General features: G+C 44.8%; 1 protein-coding gene across 2 annotated transcripts in view; it reads left to right on the forward strand.

The window, feature by feature from the left end:
- The window catches only part of ptchd1 (patched domain containing 1), a 45,967-nt gene that overhangs the window by 26,395 nt on the left and 6,813 nt on the right, over positions 1-12,759 (forward strand). Inside the window, exons 3-4 of one of the 2 annotated variants that reach the window (XM_072584689.1) lie at positions 3,410-5,821; positions 7,261-8,435. In XM_072584689.1, coding sequence (XP_072440790.1) covers positions 3,410-5,061 — 1,652 coding nt within the window. In that variant the 3' untranslated portion in view covers positions 5,062-5,821; positions 7,261-8,435. The remainder of the gene's footprint in view (positions 1-3,409; positions 5,822-7,260; positions 8,436-12,759) is intronic. The other variant, XM_072584690.1, reaches the window with a different exon arrangement.

A 12,759-nucleotide genomic window follows, 5' to 3' on the forward strand; every position in this document is an offset into this window, starting at 1 on the left:
GAAGTGGTGGAGGCTGGCACAATTGTAACATTTAAGAGGCATTTGGATGGGTATATGAATAGGAAGGGTTTGGAGGGATATGGGCCAGGTGCTGGCAGGTGGGACTAGATTGGGTTGGGATATCTAGTCAGCATGGACAGGTTGGACCGAAGGGTCTGTTTCCATGCTGTACATCTCTATGACTCTGAACACAGATTTTGTTGCAATGAAGGCCAATAGATCATTTGATTTCTTAACTGCCTGCTGCACCTATCTGTCAGTTTTCATTGTAAAAGAACCCCAGATCTCTTGTATCTGATTTGGTTTATTGTCGTCACATGTACCGTAGTACAGTGAAAAGCTCTGTTTTGCGAACAGTACAGACAGATCATAGCAAACAAGGACATACAGATCTTAGGATGCTGAGACAGAGTGAGTCCATTCAGCAGTCTATAATGGCAGGGAAGAAGCTGTTCTTGAACCTGTTGGTGCATGTGTTCAAGCTTCTGTACCTTCTGCCTGATGGAAGAGGTCCTACATCCACTCTTCTCAATACGTCACTATTTAAACAATACTTTGACTTTCTGTTTTTCACAACTTCACATTTAACCACATTGTACTGCACATGCCATGTGTGTTCCCCAGTCACTCAACTTGTCTAAGTCACCTTGAAGCTTCTTTGCATCCTGCTCACAACTCACAATCCTGTCCAGTTTTGAGTCAGCAGCAAACTTGGAAATGTTGCATTTGGTTCCTTCGTCCAGGTCATTTTTATACAGTCAGTTCTGATATAATGTGACAGTTCCGCTCTGCATTATAAGAAAATTGTGTAATAGCAACACCATTTAAACTAATGGGGCCTGAATCGTGTTATATCCAATTCAGGTAAGCAAAGTTCACCTTCTACAAATAATAGTCTAAATTCTTCAATCACATTATAGCCAATTCCCGTTGAAGAAATGCACGTTATAGCAGAACCGACTGTACGTCGTGAATAGCTAAGGCCCAGCACTGTTCCCTATGGTACCCCATTCATCACTGCCTGCCACCCAGAAAGAGATCCATTTATTCTCACTCCCTGTTTCTTGTCTGTCAAGTAATTCTCAGTCCTTGCTAATACACTATGCATAATAGTGGGCAGCACAGTGGCACAGTGGTTAGCAATGCTGCCTCACAGCGCCAGAGATCCGGGTTCAATTCCCGCCTCAGGCGACTTACTGTGTGGAGCTTGCATATTCTCCCCGTGTCTGCGTGGGTTTCCTTCGGGTGATCCGGTTTCCTCCCACAATCCAAAGATGTGCAGGTCAGGTGAACTGGCCATGCTAAATTGCCCGTAGTGTTAGGTGAAGGGGTAAATGTAGGAGAATGGGTCTGGCTGGGTTGGGCTTTGGCGGGTCGGTGTGGACTTGTTGGGTCGAAGGGCCTGTTTCCACACTGTTTGGAAGTTGGTATTTTGTTACTATGAAGGCAAATGTAGGTCCCTCACAGTCAAAAATTCGAGAAATTAAAATGCATGGAAATATTGGGTGTATTACTGGTCATCTTCCAAAACTCTTTCGACACTGGTGCAGTCCCTACACATTGGAAGGTTGGCAAATGTAACCCAATGTTTAAAGAGGGAGGGAGAGAAGTAATAGAGAATTATATACCAGTTGGCCTAACATCAGTAGAGGAGACAATGCTAGAAAGTATTGTAAAAGATATATGAAAGAAATTTTGGAAAGCATTAATGGGGCCTCTAACCACTGAGGCCTCTGGCCTTCTGATGTTTGAGGCCTTTGTCCCCTTGTTGTCTGATACCTTTGACTGATGGTTATTTATAGCTTAAAAGCTACATGTGTCAGTCTAAAACCCATTGATGGTTGAGGCCTGTGGCCTATTTCGGTTTGAAGCCAGTGTAAGTATTTTCTGGCCTGTAGTGTTTGAAGCCTGTGACCTCTTGTTTTTGATGCCTCTGATTGGTGGTTGTTTGAGACCCGAGACCAGTTGACTTTCAAGGCTTGTGATGCACCAACATTTGAGGCTTGAGTAGGGAGTTGAGGCCAGTGGTGACAAGGTGGTACCCATGTGGCAACACATCTTGAAAATCAAATCTGAGAGCCATTGAAAAGCCTTGGGTGATTGAGCTTAGCGATGATTGACAAGCCAAGTAAACAACGGCAAGCTTCTGGCGAACAGGCAGTTGGGGATCTGGAGTTACATGTAGGACAGAACTAGTTAAGATGGCCAATTTCCTTCCCTAAAAAAAGTCAGTGAACCAGATGGGCCTTTCCCATAATTGTCCCATTCCAAGAACAGCCAGGCATGAAAAGGAGGCAGGCCATCGGGTGGAACAACTCTCTCTGTAGCCTTGTACACTTTCTGCAAGCACAAATGAACCATGTTATGAACTTGACTGGTGACCTTACATTGCTTGCCAATGTAGCTGTCAACACGTTTAGAATGCCACTGAACAATTGCCCAGGTGATGGAGGTGAGGCGGCCCAGCCAAGAGGCATTTGTGGGCCTCAAATGAACAATCCTGAGTTCAGGGTTTGTTAGAGCACTGCAAACTCAATTGTGGCCTCTTGAAGCCTTTTGTCCAAACCTCCCCAACTGACGGCAGATTCAAAAGCAAAGGAGTGGTGCTAAAATCAAATAAGTTGTTACGTAGACTTCAACTGGAGTATTGTGTACAATGCTGAATGCCAGGAAGAATGGGAATATTTTGGAGAGTGCAGAAGAATGAATGGTTGGGAAGCTTCAGTTTGGAGCATTAGTGACACTGTTTCCCTGGGACAGGAGAAGGCTGAAGAGAAATTTGATCAGAGTTATCAAAATCACAATGGGCCGAGACAGAGTAGATAGGGAGAAACTGTTGCACTCATAAAAGAATCAAGAATGAGAGGACACTCAGATTTAAAGTAGTTTGTAAATGAAGCAAGTGCAGTGTACACAGCAAGCAATTGGGGTCCGGAATGCAATGCCAGGAAGCTTGGTGGAGGCAGGTTTAACTGAGGCATTTGTGAGGGCAAAAGAGCAAAGCAACGGCACCAATCTATGGAGACCTTGGCACACAAAAAAAATGGGCTGAATAGCCTTGCACAACACTGTAATAATTTTCTGATTCTGAAATGGGGTGGGTTCTCAAAATTATTGGTGAGGGTGAGAAAGATGAGCACTTCATCCTAGAACAGACAGCCAAAGGTCAAAATCTACCACTGCACATGGCAGGATTAACAAGCAAAGGACAAGGCTCAGGCATTACAGCTGCCTTCTCATGTGGGAGAGGGTGAGAACCTGGGCACATGCACAGGCCTCATTTCGTGCAGGGTAGGTTTGGTAGATCAGGTTTGCACAGTACGCTGGGACCTCCCCCCTGCACCAAACAGGTTTTCTGGCTGGCTTCCAATTCTCTGATGTTAATACAAGCCTGTCTTCCTTTCCTCAGGACATGGACTCTACGGCATGTTTGAAATGCTCTCATCGTGGAGGGAGACCATGGAGGATCAGCATGTGAAGGAGAGGATTGCCAATGTGTACGCTGACACCATGCTGCCCATTACACTCACCACTGCCATGTACATGGTGACGTTTGGCATTGGCGCCAGTCCCTTCACCAATATAGAAGCAGTGAAGGAGTTCTGTGTGAACACATGCATATCCGTGCTTTTTAACTACCTCTACCTGATGGCATTCTATGGCTCCAATCTGGTCTTCACTGGTTACTTAGAAAATAATTACCAGCACAGTCTCTTTTGTAGAAAAGTGCCCAAACCAGATGATCTGCAAGCAAAACCAGCCTGGTATCGGTTTATCATGATGTCCAAGTTCAGTGAGGAGGCAGCCAGCTCAAACGACACAAGCCCCTATGAAAGTCAGTTCCTGCTTTGGTTTCTGAAGCAGTATTATTGTGATTGGATTACAAACACTTATGTCAAGCCTTTTGTGGTTTTGTTTTATCTGGTTTATATCTCCTTTGCCTTAATGGGCTACCTGCAGATCAGTGAAGGTCTGGACCTCAGCAATGTGGTGGCCACTGAGTCTCGAACTGTCTCGTATAGCACCGTCCAGCAGAGATACTTCAGTAGCTATAGCCCCGTCATTGGCTTTTATATTTATGAACCCATTGAATACTGGAATGCCAGCGTCCAGGAGGATTTGTTAGAAATCACCGGGGGCTTTGTCAGAATTTCTTGGTTCGAAACATACTTAAATTACCTTAAAAAATTGAATGTTACCCCTCCAGTGTCTCGTAGCTACTTCCTAGAGACCCTGCGGAATTCCTTCCTAAAGACGCCACAGTATTCCCAATTCTCCGATGATATCATACTGGTGAGGAAGGTCAACAGTGAGCTGGAGGTGGTGGCCTCACGCATGTATCTCGTGGCCAAGACAGCAGAGAACACCAGGGAAGAGATTTATGATCTGCTGGAGACACTGAGGAAACTGTCCCTGACCTACAAGGTGAAATTTATGATTTTCAACCCGTCGTTTATATACATGGACCGGTATGCTTCATCGGTGGGAGCACCTCTGCAGAACTCGTGCATCAGTGCTCTGTTTGTCCTCTTCTTCTCTGGTTTCTTGGTGGTGAACCCTCTGCTGAATGTCTGGCTCAGTCTGACCGTGGCCTCAGTGGAGTTTGGAGTTGCTGGCTTTATGAGCCTATGGGATGTAGAACTGGACTGTATCTCTGTCCTCTGCTTAATTTACGGGATAAACTACACCATCGACAACTGTGCACCGTTCCTATCAACATTTGTCCTGGGTAAAGACCTGACAAGGACGAAGTGGGTTAAAAATGCTTTGGAACTGCATGGAGTGGCCATTTTGCAGAGCAACTTTTGCTACATGGTTGGTATAATCCCCCTTAGTTCGGTGCCTTCGAACCTGATCTGCACACTATTCAGGTGTCTGTTTCTTATAGCCCTTTTCACCTTTCTCCACTGCTTTGCCATTCTGCCCGTGCTCCTGACCTTTGTTCCGCCTTCCAAGAAGCAAGCGGAGAGGAAGAGCCCAGAAAACCACAGCGAGGTCGAGTGCATGGAAATGGTGGACTTGGATGGCACCCGGGTGGTTGACCACATCACCTCAGTCTGATTGGCGCAATGCAGCCAGGCGATGCGGAGAGAGACGGAGAGAGAGAAAGAGACAAAGAGATGGGGGGGATCCACTTGAATGTATAGGTGGGATGGGGGAAATGGGCTAATGAAATGCAGTTTCATGGATGGGGTTGGGGGAGGGGTGGGGGGAAGATGTGGCAGATACGCCGAGGAGAAAAAGTGTTATGGGAAGTAAACTTGATACCTCCTGGAGGCACAGAGAGAGGGGCAGCAGGTCTATTTTGGGGTCCATGATCCACATGGACCTCCTCCCGCTTTACCTTCATCTCACCTTTATCAACAAATCCATCAATTCCTTTCTCCCCCATGCACACACATCCAACTTCCTCAGTTCACCACAACCACTCACCGTGGGAGCGAGTTCTTCGTTCTCACCACTCTCTGAGTAAAGAATCACCTCTTGGATTTATTCGTGACTCCCTTACATTTTATGGCCGGTATTTCTGGACTTCCCCACAAATCGAAATATCTTCTCTACATGTCAACCCTGGGGAACCCCCTTCAGAGTTTGCTCAGCCTATTTGGAGCCACCCGGGGTACTGAGGCTATAACAGGAGTGCGCTGCTCAGCATTTGAGGACACTGTGGAGACGGACCAAGGGAGCTGCATGCATTCGAATAATTCATCTGCCCATTTACACTCTGCTGAACTGGGATTTCCATACAAGAGCTGGATGGTCTAAAGGCGGTGTTGGTCCTGATAAACTAGGTGTTACCTGCATCATCAGAATTCTCTGGGTAGGCAAGTTTCAATATTTTTCCACTTGGGAAGCGCTAGTTGAAGGGAAAAAACTCAATAGGTTTTGTGAACTCTCCCGGGGTATTTCCCAAAGTAGAGGGATTTTTTTAAAAAAATGAATTCCACTGTCCGCCATGGCAGAATTTGAAGACAGGTCCCAGAACATTCTCTGGGTCTCTGGATTAACATTCCAGCGATAATACCACTAGGCTATCACCTCCTCCTCCTCTTATCTGAGACTATCTGCTAACCTGGTTAGATCAGATTCCCTCCAGTGTGGAAACAGGCCCTTCAGCCCAACAAGTCCACACTGACCCTCCAAAGAGTAACCCACCCAGACACATTTCCCCCTGACTAATGCATCTAACACTATGGGCAATTTAGCATAGCCAATTCACCTGTCCTGCTCATGGAGTCATAGAGATGGACAGCATGGAAACAGACCCTTCGGTCCAACTTGTCCATGCCAACCAGATATCCCAACCCAATCTAGTCCCGCCTGCCAGCACCCGGCCCATATCCCTCCAAACCCTTCCAATTCATATACCCATCCAGTTGCCTCTTAAATGTTGTAATTGTACCAGCCTCCACACTTCCTCTGGCAGCTCATTCCATACCTGTACCACCCTCTGCTTGAAAAAGTTACCCCTTAGGTCTCTTTTATATCTTTCCCCTCTCACCCTAAACCTATGCCCTCTAGTTCTGGACTCCCCCACCCCAGGGAAAAGACCTTGCCTATTTATCCTATCCATGCCCCTCATAATTTTGTAAACCTCTATAAAGTCACCCCTCAGCCTCTGATGCTCCAGGGAAAACAGCCCCAGCCTGTTCAGCCTCTCCCTATGGCTCTGTTGGAACGTGGGAGGAAACCCACACAGACACGGGGAGGATATGCAAACTCCATGCAGACGGTTGCCTGAGGCTGGAATTGAACCCAGGTCCCGGGTGCTGTGAGGAGAAAGTGAGGACTGCAGATGCTGGAGATCAGAGCTGAAAATGTGTTGCTGGAAAAGCGCAGCAGGTCAGACAGCATCCAAGGAGCAGGAGAATCGACGTTTCGGGCATAAGCCCTTCTTCATTCCTTATGCCCAAAACACCGATTCTCCTGTTCCTTGGATGCTGCCTGACCTGCTGCGCTTTTCCAGCAACACATTTTCAGCCCGGGTGCTGTGAGGCAGCAGTGCTAACCACTGAGCCACCATGCCACCCCATTTATCAGGGCAATTCTTTACCTGAGATTAAAAGTGTTTTGCAGACTGCCAGCTCCCTCGGTAAGGCTCTGCCCGAAGAACCATTTGGGTCTCAGGGGCTTTTTACCTGAGAAAATGTATTTTAAGATCAGTCTTTGAAACTTCAGCCCCAATGGCAACATTCGCAGGTTGACAGAAGCAAGAAAAAAAAACTGAATTATGAACTATCTCTACTTTTTGTCTTACAGGTAAAATTAAATATCAATTTGAACCTTGCACAGGAAGATCATTGGATTATTGAATGATTCAGAATGAAAGGTGTCCACTTGGCCTGTCATGACTATGCCAGCTCTTTGAAAGAGCTATCTAATTAATCCCACTTCCCTGGCCTTTTCCTAAAGTCCCTTCAAATGGTTACTGTTCAAACCTTTTTCCAACTCCTCTTTGTTGTTAAACCTGCTTCCACTACCTTTCAAGGCAGTGCTTTCCTCATCACTGTAACTTGCTGAGTTAAACAATTTTTCTTCCACTCCCTTTCTGCTTTGTGTACCCATTGTCTTAAACCTGTGTCCTCCTGCCCTTGCTGCTAATTATTCACCCTGTTCAATTTTAAGGTAAAGTATGAATGCTCATTCAAAAAAAGAAGCAAAACAGGGGCTAATACAAGGCTCGACAATGGGTCTTTTATTGAAGAGCACCCTGCCCACTCCTCCCTCGCCCTATTCTCCCCAAGTTTGGTCTGAACTGCCCAGTGATCTAGTCTCAGGCTATGGTCAGACCTGAAACCTGGCTCAGGTTCCTCTCTTCAGCTGGCAGAGACTGGATGGACCGTAAAATGAATGGGACACTTTGCCGTTTTGCTGTAGGCCCTCAGGGCTCCTAGAAGAGCGATTGGAGAGAGCCCTTGTCTGATAATTTACCAACAGTGTGCAAGGTGATTCCCCCTTACGTGATGTCACTTCAAGGAGGCAGGCACTTTAACTTCCAACCTATTCTCAAGCAAATTCGATTGTTCGGTAAATGTATCTTACCTCATTCTCCTGCTCATCGCTGCAAGCACACCTCAAGGAGCAAGGAATGTCTGTCCTGGATTTGAGACGGTAAACAGATTGAGGAGAAATACCGAGACAGTATTCAGTCTAGATTCTCAGTTTTGCACAGGCCTCATGCCGATACTTCTCTTTTTAGTTGAGCTGACATTTCATTGGCAAGGAATCTTCTCGTGGGTCAATGCAAATTGTATTTGGCACACCAATCATGAACAAAGCACAGCTGGTGATTACTGATCAATGTTACACACTGGCCTCCTTAGCAACCTGCTGAATATTTTTACTAAAGAGTAAACGTGAATGATGTACTTCACAATGCTGCTTGGAATGTACAGGGTGACTTTTGTATCTCCAAGAACTGTCCATGTAAAAAGGTAAGTCCAGTTCCTTCACACAACTATTATTCCTATAGTAAGTCTATAAACATGTAACTATGCTTCTGAAGATGTGACCACATTGGTGGCATCTACAAATACCTTTAAGTCCATTCAAAAATGTGACTCGTTTGAATGATTTACAATTATATATCTTATCTCATTCCTTCTTGAATGGAAATCAAGGTAATTCCGTCAGGGTGAATCACGCTTTTCAAGATTTAGATGTAATCTTGACTTTAAAAATCACACAAATGTATCTACTCTGTAACCTTGCTAGTCTGAAATTTATTGGTCAGGAGTACCAAGGAGAAAGGGAGACAAAATGTCAGTGGGAAGTAAACTCGATACCTCCTGGAGGCACAGAGAGAGAGAAGCAACAGGTCTATTTTGGAGTCCACGATCCACATGAACCTCCTCCCACCTTACCTTCATCCCACCTTATCAACAAACCCATCTATTCCTTTCTCCCACATGCATGCACATCCAACTTCCTCAGTTCACCACACCACTCACTGTGGGAGTGAGTACTTCATTCTCACCAATCTCTGAGTAAAGAATCATCTTGTGGATTTATTTGTGACTGTCTTTTATTTTGTGGCCTGTATTTCTGGACTGCCCCATAAATCAAAATACCTTCTCTACATGTCAGCCTTGGGGAACCCCCTTCAGAGTTTGTTTGACCTATTTGGAGCCACCTGGGGTACTGAGGCCATAACATTAATATCCCAGCATCTATTTGGATAATTAAAGATCTCTGTGCTCACTACTCTGTAATATTTTCACCTCTCTGTAATGTCCTTGCAAATTTGTTCCCCTACATCACATTTTTCTCACTAGTTGTAGCCTCTAGACTACACTGAAAATTGTACGTTTTTTTTGCCTTAACTCAATTCAATTCTATTCTTGACCCACCTGGAACATCCTTTCTCTCCAGCACTGTGCTGCTGTCAATAATCGATGCCATCACTCCCCCATTTTCTCTCCTGGACATCTTGCATTCAAGAATATTAGTGACAGAAATCTAACTGAGGTGGAGTGACAGTTCAACTTCCATATAATAATTTCTGTTGGAGTGACTGATTCACATCTTTCCATCTGTGGGAGATGACGGGAATGCAGCCTCAGAGCTATGGTGAGGTCAGATGCAAACATCTGCTGCACTAAAGAGTCATACATACAGTGCCAAAACAGGTCCTTCGGTCCAACCAATCCATGTCTTCTGGTGGATGTATACGTTAGTTGACAGCAAGGTCTGTCACAAGTGCCACATGTGAAGTTATCCCTTCCTGTTGTGCATGGTGATCTCCACTGATGGCTTGCCTGCAGAGCAGGTTTCTGAAACCATTTGTTGTCACAGTGCCCATTTCCTGCCCGCAGCTCCATTGGCATTGATTATTAGCTCGTGTTTCCCACTTAGAGTCATAAAGATATACAGCATGGAAACAGACCGTTCGGTCCCAACCTGTCCATGCCGACCAGATATCCCAACCTTATCTAGTCCCACCTGCCAGCACCCTGCCCATATCCCTCCAAATCCTTCCTATTCATATACCCATCCAAATGCCTCTTAAATGTTGCAATTGTACCAGCCTCCAACACTTCCTCTGGCAGCTCATTCCATACCTGCACTACCCTCTATGTGAAAAAGTTGCCCCTTAGGTCTCTTTTATATCTTTCCCCTCTCACCCTAAACCTATGCCCTCTAGTTCTGGACTTGTGATTGATTTTGCGGGATTTCATGTCTGACAGCACCCATGAATCTGAGTTTGGAGTGCGGGTCTTTCGACAGGCTACCGCTGTACGTAGAACTTGCTTGGGGATGTAAACATCTTCCAGCAGCATGGGGAGGCACAGGAGCACAGAAAAAGTTGGTGATATTAAAGAGCTGATTGCCCAATTATAGAATCGAGGAGTATTGGATTCTCATACCTATGTTGTTCCTTTGAAAAGACTATCCCATCAGTGACCCATCCACTGATCTTTTCCTTTATGAATTCCTACTGAATTCCTACAGTATGGAAGAAGACCATTTGGAGAAGACCATTTGGTCCATCAATTTCACACTGACCCTCCAAACAGCATCCCAACCACGTTCCCCCGCTCCTCCTTTTCCCATGGTTAGATTAGATTAGATTACTTACAGTGTGGAAACAGGCCCTTCAGCCCAACAAGTCCTCACCGACCCTCCGAAGAGCAACCCACCCAGACCCATTCCCCTACATTTACCCCTTCAGCTAACACTACGGGCAATTTAGCATGGCCAATTCACCTAACCTGCACATTTTTGTGACTGTGGGAGGAAACCAGAGCACCTGGAGGAAACCCACGCAGACACGGGGAGAATGTGCAAACTTCACACAGACAGTTGCTTGAGGCGGGATTTGAACCCAGGTCTCTGGCGCTGTGAGGCAGCAGTGCTAACCACTGTGCCACCGTGCTGCCCTAGGTTAATCCACCTAGCCTGCACAACCTTGGACACTATGGACAATTTAACAATACCAATCCGCCTAACCTCCACTCTTTGGACTGTGGGAGGAAATCAGAGGACCCAGGGAAACCCACGCAGACTCAGGGAGAATGTGCAAACTCCACACAGACAATCACCCGAGGGTGGAATTGTACATGAGTCTCTGGTGCTATGAGGCAGCAGTGCTAACCACTGAGCCTCTGCGCTACCCTGAAATATACAAATGTTGTGCCTTCAAGTCGTCTTTTGAAGGTTAATATTGAATCTGCTTCCACTACCCTTTCCAGTTGTGTTGGAGAGGAGTGATAGACAGAGGGACCCCTGCATGTCTAACAATGTCCAGTTCCCAAAGTTAAACGGATCTGTGTTTAGCCATGAACATCCACAACACCACCTTCCCCTATGACAGCTTAATTAGAGAATCCGTCTTTAAGAGAGGGAAGCTTTACAAATCAGTTCAGCGAGCAATCATTTGAATCTGCTGTAACCTCTCCAGTCTAGAAAGCTTGGAAGGTTATTCCTGGATTCTGGAATTTTTTTGGACGATAGATTGACATTAGAACATCAAATCACAAGAAAGGTTGAAATGACACTGTATATATAAAAATTATCTGATGCATAAAACAGAGCTAAAAATCCAGTAATTAAAATGGTTTTACACCAGGTACAAAGATCCAACTAACTCACTTTAACTGTGAACAAGGGCCTTGCTCCCAATTGGATTTATTTTTCTCAAGGATGTGTAATATAATTTCAAGGGAAGTACTTAAAGCTGCATTAATTACCAACCGTGGAAAGCCTGTGGCTGACAGAAAGCAATTGGATCAAGGTTTAAGTAGATAATATTCTGGTCCAGAAATTGCTGGAGTTGGATGCTAAGAATTAGATTTTAGACTTCATCCTTCAGACCATACTTTGCATTGCAAGTTTCTAGGTTTTGATAATGGCTGAGTGAGGATAATCATTAACCTGGGATGTCTGTGAAAGTCAGTCCCAATGGTTTAACTCCTTATGCATGAAGGTCAAATGAAAAACATTGAGATAAAACAGGTGAAATTGGCATCAAATGGACACAGAGAGAGAAATGGTTGGAAAGAAAGATTGGATTAGGCAATTCAGAAAAAAAATTCTGAGAGAAAAAGGAAAAAGCAATTTTTAAATGTATATTTAAGAATATTTTAAAATCTACCGTGTACTTTTAATTTTGAATGGCATGTCAGGGTCAAATTTTGTCATCCAGGGTCCTTACGAAATGAATTGCTACCCCTAAATAATTAGGATTAAAATTAATACATTTTAATAGTACAAATCCAGCAATTTTATAAGGTTTGTGACAAAATATTAATTAGTTTATCTGAATCTAATGTAAAATATTTCTGCAGTTTAGGAAAGAAATTTGGGATTCCTGAGGGATTGTCAAAAATTCCTGTACTTCTGATGCACTGTAACCTCATGGTTATTTTTTCAGCTGTTCCTGGGCCACTCTGTACAACAGAATTGCTGGGGGCCAAGAGAGTTCTCGCCCATACAAAGCAAGTGACCAAGAAAAGCTTTTCCATGCCATGACAGGCTTGTTCTAACTTTGGCATGAACCCAGTTGACCGTCTCTCCAGGGTCTTGACCACATAATCAAGGCTGACACTGCAGTACAAGTGTTGCACTGTCAGGGGTGCTTTCAGAGGAAGTGTTAAACAAAGGCCCTTCTCAGGTGGATATAGAAGATCTCATGATACTCCAAGAACAGCATGAGTATTCTCTATTGTCTCCTGGAAGTTATTTGTTTCTTAACCCAGACAGATTCTCTGGAGATTTGTCTTACTTGTCTTGCATAGATTGTCTGCCTTTACTGATGTA

Source organism: Chiloscyllium punctatum, chromosome 15, assembly GCF_047496795.1.
Source record: "Chiloscyllium punctatum isolate Juve2018m chromosome 15, sChiPun1.3, whole genome shotgun sequence".
Taxonomy (NCBI): domain Eukaryota; kingdom Metazoa; phylum Chordata; class Chondrichthyes; order Orectolobiformes; family Hemiscylliidae; genus Chiloscyllium; species Chiloscyllium punctatum.